Here is a 17,384-nt window from a genome sequence, read left to right as displayed (position 1 = left end):
ACGGAAAGCCTGAACAACACAGAGAAACTTGCACTAGAGACTCTTATTGTAAAGATACCTAAAAAAAGATACACATGAGTCAATCCACCAAAATTAGTGAGAAAATTTCAACAACTTCAACAAGGACACTGTCAAATCTTTTCTCTCAAACAAGGCACCAAAGTTCATAGGACAGTTGAGACTCAAGTTTTAAAACTACAAAATTCTAGAAAACAGATTTTACGAAAGCTGAACATGGTGGAAATGTTTCTTTTTTAGACTGACAGTAATCAAAAGAAGAAGGTTAGTTGGAGTAAAACATCTCTGAAGGTAGTCTTAAAAATGGAAATCTCAACAATGGGTTCTGACTCTATCTTCTCTGTGCTAGTTTTAGGATTGAAGCCACCTTGTTGGAAGGTCTCTGAGTTTTGTGCCTGGATGGGTGGCAAAGACCTGCTAAAGCCAAAAAAATCAGGGACTCATGTAATAACTTTGTAAAAAAAAAAAAAAAATTATCAATGTGATGATGAACAGGGTGCTTGACCCTGAGTTTTATCATAAAAAAACCATTCATACTCAACAGGTCCCAAGATTTTAACTTAACCAAAACTTGACAAAAGCAGCCTTACAACTCTCTCAAAGCTTGCTACCATACAAGGATTTATGCAAATGTTCTTTTTTCAACTTCAGGCATCAGCCTCCCTCTTTGGTGACAAGAGAACCCAGATTAAAGAATACACAAACACTCACACAAAAAAATGTGTATTAATTTTTTTCTATCATTTAAAAAAAACTTTTGTTTAATGAGTTATTCTTGGGTTGTAAACAGAATCATAGAACTTTTTCTTTCTTCGTCCTATTCGACTACCTTGGAAGCAAGTAAATGGTAATTTGTCACTGCTAGATATGTGCCTTGCCAATGGTTCTACAGCATCTAAAACTAAATGTCTGACACTTAGCCATCTCTTTGAAACCAAGTATACCTTACCTGGAGTACTGATTACGCTCAGACTGTGTTGTCATTTACTAACAAGTTCAACATGAAAGACAGAGTCCAGTCAGGCCCATAAATATGAATCTTCACAGGCAGCCTGCTATGCTCCCTGTGAAGTAAGCAGTGACTGAGGCACCTTTCCCCCTGCCCTTTAGTTCATTTCTAAGTCAAAACCTGTGTATCATTACTCGCTTGAGCTCCACTCTCCAGACACGGCCAGAGCACCCAAGCCTCGTCAACATGAAGGGTGGGTGGGGGAGGGACATGGACATGGTGGTGGTGGCGCTGTTGAGGTAAGGTGAGGTGGGGGGGGGGGTTCTTGGCAGAAATTCTCCACAAATTTTTATGCCAAGAGCGAAATGGAAACCTCCTCTTATTTTCCTTTCCCCTTAAACCAATGTTTTCAGGCCCCAGCCCCACCAAGGTCATTATAATCATAGCAAGTGGAAGGGAGCCAGTGACCCGCCATTACAGTAAGGTAGGGAGCCACCGAGTCAGTTAGTCCAATATGGGCTGATGATGAGGAGAAGGAATCAGTCTAGAAATGCTAAAAATGTGTGCGTTGTCAAATATAGATAATGGAGGGTTAAGGGAGCACAATACAAGCATTCCTCCAAATACACTTAAGGTTGTGCTCTTTACGACAAGGGCTCTCATTCGGTCTATTTTTTTAACTTACTCATCCACTTGGCTTAAAAAGCTTTAGATGCAGTCGGTAGGAAAATGTTGCAGGGATGTTTGGTCAATTTATAATATCCACTAAAGCATATATTTTTGACAAAACAGGCTAATTTAAGCTGATTTTGACTGATTCAAAACAATGCTAGACCTAATATTCACTTTCACCGACTCAAACTTTTAAGTAAGAGTATTAAGGCTGCAAAATTACACTAACAATAACACACTGCAAGGTCATAAAGAATGGCAGTTTTCATTGTGGCACCAAAGGTCATGTTTACTTGTCAGAGTGAAGGCGCCATACTGTACTGTGACCTCCATGGCCGGCTTATGTACCCACACACACGCACTCACTCACACACACACACACGAAGAGAGGTTGCGTGTTCACTTTTACATGTGCGTGCTGTGCACACACACTTAAAGAATAGTCTCCTCTGGCAAGCTGTGCCACAGACAATAGGACAGTGCACGCTGGGCTACACAGCCCATATATCTGGGTCTGTGCTAAGATAAAGCACCTCCAGCATTAAAGCCAGTGTATTAGCTTGCCCTTTTTCACCACAGATGAAGAGATTTGAAGCTCGATATTGTGCTTGTTGGCTGGCACACCACCGGGGTGTTGTTGGCTGAAAAATGAAAACACACAGACTGACAGCGAATGGCATGAGGTGACACTTCCATTCTAGAGTGGGAAGATCCAAAACAAAGCGCAAAAAGCTTCTGACAAATTCATACTTTTCTGTGACAGTTTGTTGACTGAGGAGGGAAACAACTCCTAAATCAGAGGAGGCTTTCATTTAAACCCCAGCAGCTCAGGCACAGCAGCACTCCAGCGCAGTGCCTACACAAGAGGACATGGTTTCAGATACGTGGGTGAGGAGTATTTTTGTTGCAGACCAATTACAAAGGAGATTAATTGAAAGGTTGACATGGACTTGTTTTGGCCTAAATGAGGGGGATTTTGGACTTCTGGACTATATTTTGGTGAAACTGCTTTGACACTTTCAAAGCAGAACGATGCTCAAGGGTTCTAACAAACGGCCCCTCACAATTATTAAACAATGTGTTGTCATCATATAACATACTGAAACTGGTCCAATCTTTCAAACATTTCACAAAAAGCCTATCATTGAGTTTCATACCATAAAAAGCAGAACTTCTTAAAAAAAAGTCCACAAAATGTACCCAAGAGTGCTTATGGATATCTAAAAAGGATGGTTAATTTTAAGGAATCAATATAGCTTGTTTTTACTGTCCAAAAACCATACATAGCTTTCAATGTGCCTGATTTTTTTAGATAATGTCATTCAGATAAAGTAAGGATAAATTCTTCATAAGACTTGTGTAAAGCGCAACCAAAAGTTTTAAACACTCTGCCTTGGACCACGCAGGTGCAAAATATGCACAACTAGATCGAGAGGATTTTGACTTTTTTCTTCAAATTCATCACTCAGTGCAATAAATCCAGAACCAAACAGTTGACAATAAATCAGTCCAAAACAGTTTTATATCTGCAATAAAGAGACACAAAATCTCTTTTTTGCCATGTTTAAAGACAGCTGACTTATATTTGATATATTCAATAAACTAATGGGGACAGGGGACATATCAGAACCCCTTAAACACTGAGTCTGTACAAAAGAAAGACTTCAAAAGCTAAAAGAAAGATACAATGTAGTATCAGTATCAAAGTACAGAACTGCCCTCTTACTGCGACTTTTCTGTACCAACATTCTGGATACATTTATTTCTACAATATTTAAAATGAATTATATGAATTTCAGATATGTGACAAGAAACGGTGAGACAAACCTGTTTCAGGCATTAGAAAAACTACTCCATGGTGTTACATTTTATACCCAGTAACCCAGGATAGACAGATTTTGTTTGACACAATCAGATGACAAGCTTCTCAAAACAAACTCAGTATGCAGAGTGTTTCGAAAAAGGCTGCAATGGGTCACGTGTGGTTATGTATCATGACCCTGCACTGTGCATTGTGACCATGCGGGCAACATACTCCTTATGCAGCATGTCAGGTAGAGCTCACTGTCCAAACACCTCTCTGTCACTCAGTCTCACACATAAACACACAAAGGCTCACTTCTGTCACCCACTTTCCACCTCCAAGCCTCCCAGCAAAGTGCTGCATTTTCACCAGTTCAAGCATAGGTCAACAGTAAGTCAGTAGCCATGACATGTAAAAATGAAAAAAGCTAAATTTGAGTAACAAGTGAAGATCTTGAGGAGTGCCAGGGTGACAGGTGCAGGGGCTTGCTTCCTCGAGCCCCCTGAAATGGAAACTATGTGTAAACTGAGTAAAAAGAGGCAACATGTAGTGTCTTTCTGATCATGTCTGGCTCTGCTGAACAGCTGGCATGCTCTGACATTTGAGAAATGCAGAAGATAAGAGTCATAAAATAAATGTATCAGGATTGTGGTCAATTTAAAGATGAATCACTCCATTATTCATTACATTTGCATACCAATATGACTAATTGAGCTGTTTGCTCACGCACGTATTGAGCAGAAATAATCAAGAGCAGGAAAAATGTCACTTTGGGATCATTCCTTTAATAATAACTGTCACTGCCCACTACCATCTAAAGCAATCCTCTAGTGGACGGAGTGTGTTATCGCAGCTTTTCATTATCTGGACTGATAAAGGCACAATACGAACATCCAAGACACGGTGGGTCAAATGTACAAAAGTAAAGCAGCCTCCTTCTGAAATCCACATCACGCCTTTTTCTATATGTTTCCGCGGTGGCACATCGTTGTTTTAAGCATCATAGAGCAGCAGAACTGTCGTTTCTCTCTTCTAACCGCGTTATTGATCGTAGTCTGTCTGCAATGAATGGCTGCAAAGGGAAGGGGGGGAAAACCCTGAACTTCAGGTGACCGACCATGGCTCTGACACAGCCTGCATGCAGACTGGGAGGGGTAGAGAGAAACTACATTGTCTTGGAGGGGGGGAAACACACTTTTTAAAGTCGCTGACAAACAAGCGCGAACAAATCCAGTTCCGAGATAAGGAAAGCCAAACTATGAGGCGAAAGTTAGATGTATAAAGCTGAGGAAATGAAGTTTACCAAGCGTTGCTAGATAGCGCTATTGCTAACTAGGAACACTAGGGTACGGGGAGCCAGACTCTGGCTTGTCTGATCCGACTGACCCTTCATTTTATTGCGGCCAGACTCCCAGATCCTCCCCTTTCTACCCGAAAAGCGACCAAGCAGAGAGGCGAGCACGTTACGGACATCGCTTGGCCGTTATTTCTCACACACAACCGACACATATGCCAACTGACCGCAACCTTTAGCAGATTCGGACCTCTATCGATTATACTCTTAATAAAGCCACGTATCATTTATCTACTCACTGCCTGGGCTAACGTTACCCATCGCCAACAACATGGCTGCCTCGCTCGGACCTAAAAAGGGAGAAATAACCTACGCCGTGTCTTTTGTCTGTTTCACCTCTTTAACCCTAAACTACTGCGCAAAACACACGGAGAGCCGTTAAAATGGAACAAATCGAGAGAGCGACTTACGTGAAGGCAGGCGCTTTGGTTGCTCCTGCTTCCTCCTTGGCATTTTCCCCCGTTTTTAATCACATTCTCGTCCTTGTTTAGGGATAAGAAGAAAAAAGGTTTTTCCCATTGAGACTGGAGGCGCCAGTGATGGCAGGGACTCGGTCGTGCACCTGGCTTTGCTCGGTTTAAAGTGTATTGTTAGGGAATGGGAACACAGGCGGAGGAGGTGCCGCTGTTGTTGTTGCCGTGTCTTGACTATGGCTGCTCTCGGTGCAAGTGTGTCTCCGAGCCCCTAACTAACACTAATGCAGGGATCAAAGGGCAGCAACAGCAGAGCAGCCACACACGCGCACGCACGCTCACTCACACACATACACACATTCACACGCTCTCTCTCTTCCTCCCTCTCTCTTTCTCTCTCTACCTCGCACACACACATACACACACAGACTCACGCACACACTCAACACACGCTCTCACTCACGCGCACGCACACATTCGAGGAGCTCGCCCCCGAGAGCAGCGTACGGACAAGGTGCCCCCAAGCTTTCAGGGTGTAGAGCTGAAAAGAAAATGTATTAGAAAAAGAAAGGTTTGTAAATCAGCGGAGATATTGTCAAAAAATCGAATTACGCTGTTGAAAATGATTTAATTTTATTAAAATTAACAAAGAAGTGACAGCGTAAAGAAAATTTATGACAGAGATGCAAACATGACTGGCTTATGTCAATTTTGACATAAAGAAAGGCTATGCTTGGCTTACTTAAACACAGATACTAACCTTTTATTCTTCTTCTTCTGTAATTTTAAAAAGTATTAAACTTTACAAGGATGAGGAAAATGATTTCAAGGTGCATTATTTTAACTTAGGGACTTGATTTTTTTTAATATGCCTTTAAAAATGCTTAATCTTAAACTGCACTCTGACGCTATTGGGAAAACTGATAACTTTTGGCTTTACACCCGCTGTATTACTATGAATAGTACAATAGAGAGATTTTCAACTCAGAAAGGATTTTTTTTTTGTAAGATTTTTGTTTTAAGTTTCTTTCATTTCACCATAATGTGTTGCCTACTGATTTAGTCACACCAAGAAACAGAAAATCTTTTAAATGCCTTTATTGAGATTGTTGTTTTTTATCACTCCCTTCCACCCCTATTTCCCACATGCAGGCTTCATACATGTCTGGCTAATTTAAAACTGCCTGCTGTGTTATACCTAGAATTTGTCTATTTAAAGAACAGTAGAAAAAGGTACATTGTGTGAGGACCAGCATTAAATCAGGTGGGGGTTTTAACAGGTGTCAGTGTCAGAAAAACGTCCAACAACTATCCAACCCAATGTAGTCATCTCCTCATCAAAGTTGAGAGAGCAGAACTGGCCAGAGCTGAATCCTCCTCCCTCTCAGCTGGGTGTTGGGGCTTTTTCACAGCGCAGGCTGTCCCCCACTCCCTGCTGTTGGACTCCTCCAGGCTGCGTTCTGTTGGCCTGCCGCGTTCTTTCACACCTCAGCCGCGTGTGAGGAGAGCTGTGTCTTCATCCCTCCATCCTTCCATCCTCTAGTCCTCCTCCTGCCATGCCTTCCACCCACCCCCAGCGGAGGCGCAGGAGGCTCGTTACCGTGGCAATTAGTGAAAAGCCCAAATTAGCCCTCTTGGCTGTCCACAGGTGACAAAGACATTTTGCATTTCTGCTAATTAGGAAACAGAACAACATGATTAAATGGGGCCTATCAGGAGGAGAGTGGACAAACATGCTCCACAAATAGAAAAGAATTTTATGTTATTGCATCTCCTGCATGAAATGATTAAGACATCCCATTAAGATTTTTAATTTGAGGTGAGAATCATGCTGGGCTGTGATACTAAATATTACAATATTTTTTATTACAGTTTTAATAGACTTGTGTGTGTGTGTATTTGCACCTGCACATGCAGATGGCCAGTTTATTGACATGTGTGTTGATTTGCTGCTGAAAGGAAAAGATGAAATTCTTCTTTTCTATTGTCTCATGCATTTCTACACTTTGTGTATATTTTAGTGGACAGCACTGCATATGCATATGCCGAGACCTTTTTGCATGATGTTTCAAACTACCTCAGGGGAAAGTACTTCATTCAAGTATCCAGATAACTGCAAAAGCTCTACTAGGAGAAGATTCAACTTAGTCGGATAGTTAAGTTTTAAGTTTTGTATGCATATGAAAAAAGTACATTCAAAAGCATTCTGAGACACTGTCTGGTTCAGATCTGGTACTATGTCTATAAAAGGCTGCACGGAACCAGCAATGATCAACATGTATCACAGATAGATGTTTCTTTTTCTGGGGTTTCTAGATATCTAAATAATTCTAACTTGTATTAGAATACACTTTTCTCATTCAGTGTTGGATCTTTCTCTGTGTTACCGCTCTTTGCATATAACTCTACATTAGTGCTTATTAATAATAGGAAACTCCCTGTTATCTCAAACTTAATTTCACAGGCCAACTTATTGCAGTCATAAATCAGTGTAAAAAGTGCAAACTTCTGCCTCCAGTGCCATCACTAAACATTTCCATTCATAGAAAATGAGCTTAACCAGGTTAATAATGTTTATCCTGGTGCTGTTTTTCTTCCCAGTCGAGTGGTTGGTCACCACAGGGAGGTCACAGCCTGTTCTCTGACCCTGAATGCCACGCAACTGAGGTAATGCTGCACGCAGGATAGTCTGCTGATAGTATCCATGGCAACACTGACATGACCTCACTCTGGGTTGAACCTAAAGGTCACTCCTCATTGCTCTGGCTATATTACCAGCGATTGCTCTCAGATTTCACACACCATACACTGTACACACACACTAATGTGAAAAGATTCCCACTGAATAGCCTGTAAATACCACCACAATAAGAGCTGTGCATTTGTGACTGCTGCGAAGCAAAGATGTGGAGGTCAATTAGAATTGTTCTGTGTCTCTTCACAATAACTGTAGCGGGTTCCCTGCTTTGAAAACAGCTCATATTGTCAGTCGACATTATTACTACTTATTAAAACGGTTCCCCGTAGTGGCACAACAGTTAGAGGGGGCTAAATGAGTTTCAGGTGCTGCAGAGGAGCAGACTGCAGAGAAACAAGCTAACTTGCTTATGTGCCTTAGGGGCAAAAAGCGAACATCCTCCACTTTCTTCTCCCTTTTCAGTCTCCTTTTCTCTGCTATCCTCTCAGGTGTTGTCCTGTGCGGGCAAAGCTGGTTGGGCTAACGTTAGGCTCGGCCAGTCAGATGTTGCCCTGGGGTAAACAGAAACATCTGTCCCCTGCCCAGCCGTGACTGTCGCTGAGTGATAAATCCTGGGGTGGCTTGTGCCAGCGCTGTCCGGCGCGCCACCTGTCCCCCCCCACCCCCCACTCCCTCCCTCCCTCCCCCCCACACAATATCCCCAACCCAACCCAACCCAACCCACACACACTCACACACACTTACACTTACACACACACACACACACACACACACACACACACACACACACACACACACACACACACACACACACACACACACACACACACACACACACACACACACACATACACGCACACTTCACCCTATTTGCACCCATCCGCCTTCATCCTGACAGTGTGACAGAAGCAGGTGGTTCACTCCCTCTCTGCCCTCTGGCCTTCTATGCTCTCGTCCTCGGTTGGCACATTTATGCAGGGAACGAGAAGAGTTGTCGCCTCCAGCAAATACCAATGGAGAGATCCATGTTTTCTAGGTATTCAGCTGTAGTCTTGGAAAACTCAAAAGCCGAGATTGTTCGTTTCAGTTATACGCTATGTTGATACAATGAGTTGCCAAGAGGTCACCTAAGTGCTTGGTGAAAGAAAACAGAAGTCAGGCAGTATTGGAAATGTTGGAAGACTAACTTGAATAAGTGATTCTTTAAGGTTTGTGATGCAATGGCCACCTTAACCTTCCTGTAAATTCAACAGTTGCAGAGGAACATGCACTTACACTTTATTCACACTGTCTTCTGTCCTGCTACCACTTCCTCTTTCTGATCTACTGCTTTTAATAGTGTGACAGAGGCAGGTGGCCAACTTCCTGCCCTTTGACCTTAAACAGTTTCCCTTCAGTAAGGAGACAGTGCAAACACACACGCACACATACACACACACATAGAGGAGGAGCTTAGGTTGCCCTGGGTGAACTAGGGCAGAGGTCTTGCAGAAAGGCCCTGGAGGGAAGTGAAGGTCCTTCGACTCAGGGACAAGAGTTATTTTAGCGGTATCACAAGCGACAGGCTGGATGATCAAAACAGCAGCGCCAACAATACACATCAGAAAGAAAGAGAGATTAGTGCACTACATCACAAAGCCTTGTAAAACTGAAATATGGCTGAAAAAGTAGGAAGGATAAGTGAGCTGATTTGTGACACACCTCTGGCAGCCATACTCCTGAAAACAATGTACTTTTTAATCTTTTCAAGCTGTTTTCATACAGCACATTTCATTTTTCACATTAAAAGTCATAAAGTAAAAAGACAGTAACAATGTCTGCCACCTGCCTCTAAATCACCTTTTTATTCCACAGACGGTGAGCAAAAATAATTACAAAAAGTGCTACGAACAGCCATTCATTTGTCCACCTCTCTGCCCTTGGCTACTTGGCTATCTTTTTCATGTACAATATGTCTGAATTTATCTCACAAAAGGCCAGCGATAACTCCCTTTCACCATTTAAAATAATATCAGATGAAAGAGCACTTCAAAATTCAAACGTGTGTCCTTTTTGTGAGCCCTACTTTAGGCTCGTGCACGCCAGTGTGAGTGATTTGCATGTTTGTTTTATGCCTCTATGTGTGTGTAAGAGGACCCCTGCTGATTAATGTCACTTCATATTGTAATGCAGCGTGCTGAACATGTTCTGATATCTGTAATGTGTCACCAGTCTCAGCTTGATTTTATTGCCATGCTCTAATAGGATATTGCCACGATCACAATTTGGATTAACTCCCATATCGCTGCTGTTAAACCAAGTGAGGTTTTGTATGTGTGTGTGTATGATTTGGTAGAGAAGAAGGGATGTCTATCAGGGCGGGATGCTCTGGTCTATTAATTTCACATTCAGCACCTCCTTCATAATGTTTGTCACCACCGTAGTTTTCATTATGAGTACTCACAGCTGCTGTTTTTCCTTTTATTGATGCTGTGTTTTGGGAGGAAACATCTTTGACCCAGTGTAAAACAAAAAAAGGCTGAATTTGCTACAACAGAAAGCCAGCAAGTGCCTTCTTTCATGATTGGCTTGCCTCTTAAGCACACACACACACACATACACACAAAGAACACTCACACACCCAGGTATTAAAAACCTGAGTAAAGGGGTCTGGCACGCTTTAATACGAACATTTTGTTGTCAGCAGGGAGCAGGGAACTCTATGCAGAGAAGGCTGCCCTTGCTCTGTGAGTCCTTTGTCTCCCTTCATCCCCAAGCTCCACCTCTCCCTCTGCAAGCTGTCCAATGGGAGCGCCTTCAGGTATTGACCTTATCGGGTGGAGGTCAAAGCCAGGTCAGGGATCTGTTGCTAGGCTACCATCAGATAAGTGGAGGGTGTGCAGCAGTGGGTAGCTCTGTCATTCAGGGCTTGTCATGTAATCTTGTTCATTTGCAGACAATTGTCTGGACGTCAGAAAGGCTATCTGGCCCATACTGTTGTAATGAAACACATTAAAATATTAAAACCGGCCATGCTGAGCACTGGCAGCTCCTCTTGGCACAGGCCTTTTTTTTACAGTCATGCCAACTGTCATGCAGTAACATGAGCCCCTTAAATACGCTTGTGTGGTTGACATCATCGTAATTTCAGAGCTGTAGAGGATGTACTAATTTGGGCTTTATACATTTTTGGGGGTTTTACTTATTTTTTTATGTTCTATTAAATAAATTGTGTTTTATATGAACACACTACAATGATTTGATTCTACAATTTGAGCGATTACTGTGATATACCCGCAGAATAATAATATCATTATCATATTTAATGAGACAAGAACTCTTTCTTGTGAAAGGAAATGCCGCAATGAGCCCTAATATACATTAAGATCTATAATAAAAGGAGTAAAATCTTGCGGAAAAAAAAGTTAGAATAGATTTTTTATGTGTGAGTTAAAACTTGACCTTGTCAAATGGAAAAACGACTCTTTTTCCATAACCATTAATTTATATTTGAATTTATTTATTCCTTTTCACAAAAAATAATAGACAAAAAGTGTATCAATAACTTGTCTTTACATCCAAAATTTTTCTTTAATTTAAGTCTTTAATAAAATCTGTGACAACTTGATTTCTGTGAGAAATATTACCCTGGACTGAAAACTTGGTATCTTCAAAAAGAAAAACAATTCTGCTCTTACATCCATCTGTCTGAGGACATAAATGTATGACTGCACAGATATTGTGCTTATTAAAATAACTGAATTCATTTTATACTCATGACTCATTTCGGGGTACAGTTGGGGCAGCATCTTGTTGTTTTCTGACCTACAACTTATAAACAGAGTATACTAAGTGCTACAGTGATCTACTTGAATGGGAGAAGGAGGGGGTAGAGAAAGAGGAAGGGAGGGGGGAGAAAAAGAAAAAGAGAGAGATAGTTGTTGCATCTTCACACAAACATGGTCTGTTCTCCCACTCTGCCATTCCACCACCTGGACTGAGCTGTGCGGGAGACTGCGCCACACAGTGATGAACGACACCAAACAGGACAATTTCTGTTCACACTGCGGGTCATGTGGAGCAAGATGGCTTGACACAGCATCTGTGTCATATCACAGGTTCCTCTTCCTCGACACCTGCATTTTGTCAATGTCACCCACTCAGCCAGTCAGGTTAAGCACCGCGACTGGAAGGAAGTTGGCCTTCAGAGGCCGAGCGAGGGGCAAGACCTCAGACAGTTAGACATAAAGAGACCTAGATAAGGCACGTGGCAATTTGTCCATGCCAGTCCTTGTACTGTACTGTAACTCCAACATGGGATCTCGTCTGTTAGATTGGCGCATTGTGAAAAGAGGTTCTCAGTGTCTGGGCACTTGCCAGCTGACATTCCACGGAGACAAATTGAGAGAGAGGCTCCGGCAGATTTATCGGGCCATTGGCTCGCCTCAGGAATTCTCTTGTAACATGGCACTCCTGTGAAAGGGATAAAGAAATTAGTGTAAAACAGCCCCCTCCTCTCCCCCAACACCCCCTTCTCCCACAGCACCCGTTTCGATATCACACACACACTTTCTTATTTTATATAAATGTGGAAGAACACAAGATGGATGGATCTGAGCTTCTCATTTCTATGAATATTCACGAGGGTGGGCAAGAGAGCGGTGCTGTATTCTGGCTGTTGAGTCACAGGTCCTCAGTGGCAGGAAGCACTGCTGGTCAAATGACACAGAGAGAGAGAAAGATAGAAAGAGGGAGAGACATAGTGGAGGGAGAGGGAGAGAGAGATGCGTGTGTGTGTGGGATTTGAAAGGAACTGCTCCTGGCTGTCTTGGATATTTATGCCTTTCTAAAGCAATGAGGTGTTTGGAGAAAGGAGCCAGATATGTTCTTAATGCTACAGTTAGAACAGGAAACATCCTTTAGCACCAGCATGTCTGTGTGTGAGACCACGTCTGCACCTCTGACCTGTTGACCAATAAAGAAGTTTGATCGACTTGACTTGTCTAGTCTTCAAATGTCAAAGAACAAGATCACACAAATGCTCTGTATAGCCATCTTTTAAAATATTTATACAACCATACATTATAGGCTTCATAAAATAATAAGGATTAATTATTAATTACTGGTATAAGCTGTTGGAAAATGCTCTTCCTGGTTTTGCATGCAATAGTGGCCTAATGCCATCCCCCATATCATCTGTCAGCATCTAGAGGTTATCTGCCAAGCTGATGAACAGAGAGATTGGCTATGAAACACAAGGTGTGACAGTATGGCAATATGTTATAGTATGCAGGCAGAGCTCATCAGGAAAGAGAGGACGAGCGGCTTTGTTCCAAATGTCACGATGCATATTTATGGGCGCACTGGAGTGGCTCCTTGTATAAGCACCATTCACCATCTATCAAGCCAAACCACTACAGTGTCTCTCTGACAACTTGCTAGGATAGTGTTGTGTGACAAAGTGATCAAACTGGGCGATCTGCTCATGGCTCCAGCCAAATTTTTCTTGTGAAATTGACTGTCATTTCGACAGTCAAGACAATAAGCCATGCTGAGTTTAACAAAGTGTAATTATTAGTAAGTGTGGGCACAGCTCTTTTTTATGACAGGATGCTTCCAGGCAAAGTTAATCACACAAGCTTGTCATATTGTTGAAAAAAAGTGTATTCTAATGTTCTAAAATGCTCTTTTTTTCCTCCTTTTATATGACGAAAGGGGAGTGGATGTGGGGATTTAAAATGTGTCCTCTCGTTGCTTTCAATTGAGATATTGAGGGAAAGTGAGTGAGGATAAGGTGACATGGGAGGGCGTCAGACAGAAAGACAGATAGACAGACAGATACAAGCAGAGCCCTCAGCATAAGCTCCACTGAGCTCCCTTTCCCCCTAAGGAGGATCTCAGGAGAGTTGTGAACTGTGCCTGGGCCATATAGCACAGGATGGGCAGTCTGACTGTCTGTCTGCTGTGTCTCTCCTTTGGGAAAGAACATGGCTCCAGGGCTGCAGCTGATTCGAGACGAACCGAAGACTATACCCTGGGGGACGCCAACCAGGGAGAATTGGTTCTCTGAACTCTCTTTTTAGGCTTTTGCGAGCGGTGGAGCTTGCTGGCTAGCAAGTAGAGAGAAACGGAACAAGGGGAAGGCTTTCATCTTGACTGTGAGCAGCTCAGTGGATTTCCTCCAAATTACAGGGAGTGATTACATCCCACCTTGAATGCCTCACGTCACCCCCTTCCCTCAGCATGGGGCCCCCAGGCAGCCAACCGCTGTCAACTGTCAGTGCTCACAGCTGAGTCATTAAGTTGAAGCTGAGCGATGTGTCATTGCCACGGAAATAATAAGAGGCAAAACCCAAAGCACAGGGACACTCTTTGCATATTGTGGGTAATTTACCACTTGGTACACGTTTTCATTTTTTGTAGTGACAGACTAAAAGGAGGGACTCAGAACTCTTCAAGGGGCTCTATAATGGATAGTTTGAAGGTCCAACCACCTGTTTTTGGGAGCTCTCCTGCAGGAATAGGAGGGTCACGTCAGATTTCAAACAGGTAAGCCATTTAAAACAGCCCTCAGTGTTAAAGGCAACAGATCCAAGCACAAAGCCATGAAGCTAAGCTTTCCAGGCCCTTTTTGATGGAAGAAAGACTTTCCATCTTTTCCAAGCTATTACTTCCACACAGTCAGGGATTACATAGAAGCAAGACGAGGGACACTCTGTCTACCAATCTGTTTTTTATTTGAAAACTCCCCCAAGCTTTTCCATTATCTTCTCCATATCAAGCTTGACCTACAGAAAAAACCTGGTCTCTCAAGGGTCAATGCAGTCTAGACTTTTTCCTTGTCCTGCACAGCCAACCCCCACCTCTGCCCTCTATCCTGCATATTGCTTTAGGACACAAGAGAGACAAGTGCACCCCTCCTCATTCCCACTCACCTCAAGCAACTTCCTGCACTGGTCCAGTCCCCCTATTTCCCACTTACAATAGCATCTCCCGTCACCGTAATCTTTCTATTTCACTGTCCCGCCCCTTGGGGTTAAAGGGTCTGGAGATGGAGAGGGGTTTTGTCTCTCAATCGACAGCACTGCTGTTGTGCTTTCTGGCTGACCACTCTTACACTGAACGGTCAAGGGATTTTGAAGCAATGTCACACATTTATGTCAGACATTGATGTTTTAGATGTTTCTGAGGTTTAAGAAATTTGGCCTTGATTGCTATAAACTAAACTAAAGCTAATATCAATACTATTACAACTGCTGTTATGATTATCACAGCTCAATCTACAGAGCTGATAATAACCATCTTGGTTATCATGATATGTATGTGTTCATAAAGAGAGGCTTCCTTTTTTGTCGCCTCATATGTAAGGCTTCAACAAGCTGCAAGCATAACAGACTGACAAAAACGGTCAACTTTGTAACTATTACGTTAGAGCCATAAACCTACAAATATGAGTAAAACATATAAGTTTCTTGTAGCTCTGCTTTTGGTACCCACCAGCTCTCAGTGAAAATTCCCCTGGCTATTTGACTTAGTTTGAATTGGGAATTACAACCAAAGAAAAAACAGGAAAACCAAAAGTGAAATTTTAATGACTTGCATGGAAATTATCTTCACTGTAGATATGTGGAATAATAACATTTTAAGACAGATTTATTGCCTCAAGCAACTAAACAACAAAAAGAATAATACAGCACAAAATAAAGGTTAATATGACTGGATGCGAGAAGCTTTTAGTCTTGAAGATGTAGACTGGTTTTATCAGGAAATATTTTTGTAGACGAGAAAATCAGTCCAATGACTAGTGCCCCTTAGATAATTTAATTTAATTTATTAACTGTTCTTAACACAATTATGAGAGCTAAAATAAAAACAAAGGACAATTCTGACATATTTGCTATAACAGTGAAATGGTGTGAAAGTGTTGGCATTTCAAACGTGTACCCCTACAGACCTTAATTCTAAGTAATGTAAAGGCTGCGGGTAATGTGCCCACCATTAGCATGTAATGCGTGGTGGAGACAGAATGTGGCGTTTATTTGAGACCCATTAACCCCCATTTTATCTGTATTATTAGCCATCACAGGTGAGTTTTCAACAGGTTAGGAGCAAAGCACAGTTAACTCAGGGACCCTGGATTCTGTGATGTGATCAAGATTTCTCAGTTTAAACTCTCCTTGACCGTGCTGCAAAAAAAACAAAAAAAACATCTGCATTAAATGAAGTTGTCGCCTTGGCTATAACTTATTTTATTGTTCTTATTGTTTAAAAAAAACCTTCCACAACTCAGGAAAAACAGACACTCTCTTTTTGCAGTATTGCATCTTTAATATGAAGCAATTAAATTAGAGGTAGTCACTTTTGGTGCATTCAGGGACAGATCTGCATAATTAGGGTGCCACATTTTAAATAGCAAAAAGCTACTTTCTATTAAGACTAAGGCCATGCATTATGATAACAAAGGACAAGTACTAAGTGTAAGTATGCAGAGGTCACATTTGAAGGCAACAGAAATAAACTGTGGGTTTTTTTCTTTCCAAAATTTCCTTCAAAGGAAGCAACAATGAAGGGAACAGGGTACCGGGGAAAAAAAATATCTTCATTGAATATTCATTAACCGGTGCCTAGGTGTATACATGGCTCTTAACCACTCTTGTTTATGACTTAAGGACTTGTAGTACTGACCTTAGTTTAACACAGCAGCAGATACCAAATTAACCTCTAGCCTCCACAGGGCTAGCCATGCCCTGCTAACAAGCAACCTGTCTAGACACACAAGAAGTACTTTATGATTCCACCTCTCACAATAGCCCACCCTCTCTCTCTCTCTGCGTGTCTACCTCTCTCTTTCTCCCTCTCAACCCCTCTGTCTCTGTTAACACGTACTGGCACATCCTCCCTCCCTCTATCCTCTTCTATCTCTCACCTCTCCATTTCATCCCTATTTCCCTCCTACACCATTTTTCATGTACCTCCCAAGCTGTGCGGTGTTTGGGTCATGCACCCAGCAACCAGAGTTTTATCAGATGGAAGACTTTCTCTTATTCTTCACAACCTTGCCTGGCCATAGCAAAAAAACATAAATAAAATGAAATGAAATAAAATAAAATATGATTAAAAAGGTCTGAAACCTCTTGGAACTTAATTTCAATAATGCTCTGAGTTTTTTTAAGTAATGGTAATGGTTTTCACAAAGATCATGTGTAATTTTTTTTGTAGATTTTCATAATCTCTAATCATATGATGAGAATTCCTATTTTTGAAGGAATCTAAATGAGTAAAGGACCCAAAAGTGTTGAATGGTATTCCTCTATGAGTTAAAGTAGAAAATTTAAGCGAAATAAATGAAAGTAAAGAAACAGAAGCATTTAGTGACATCTATAATGCAACATAGCCCACCCTTCCTGTTGGTTAATCAAAAGTGGCATTTGAGGACAAGAAGCTTTTAAGCTTTTAACATCAAAAAAGTTTATCAACACAAATGGTTTCGTGCACAG

The 17,384-nt window shown here is 41.8% G+C and overlaps 1 protein-coding gene across 2 annotated transcripts in view; it reads right to left on the bottom strand.

The window, feature by feature from the left end:
• The window catches only part of znf827 (zinc finger protein 827), a 69,998-nt gene extending 64,359 nt beyond the window's left edge, over positions 1-5,639 (bottom strand). Inside the window, exon 1 of one of the 2 annotated variants that reach the window (XM_074686412.1) lies at positions 5,208-5,639. In XM_074686412.1, coding sequence (XP_074542513.1) covers positions 5,208-5,250 — 43 coding nt within the window. In that variant the 5' untranslated portion in view covers positions 5,251-5,639. The remainder of the gene's footprint in view (positions 1-5,207) is intronic. The other variant, XM_074686403.1, reaches the window with a different exon arrangement.
• Between the last annotated feature and the right edge of the window lie 11,745 nt (positions 5,640-17,384).

The sequence above is a fragment of the Halichoeres trimaculatus genome, unplaced genomic scaffold (genome assembly GCF_033239565.1).
Source record: "Halichoeres trimaculatus isolate MK-OKI-2021-1 unplaced genomic scaffold, fHalTri1.1 fHalTri1_scaffold_2, whole genome shotgun sequence".
NCBI lineage: Eukaryota > Metazoa > Chordata > Actinopteri > Labriformes > Labridae > Halichoeres > Halichoeres trimaculatus.
The sequence above is the reverse complement of the archived record's forward strand: the minus strand, read 5'-3'. Positions and strand labels throughout refer to the sequence as shown.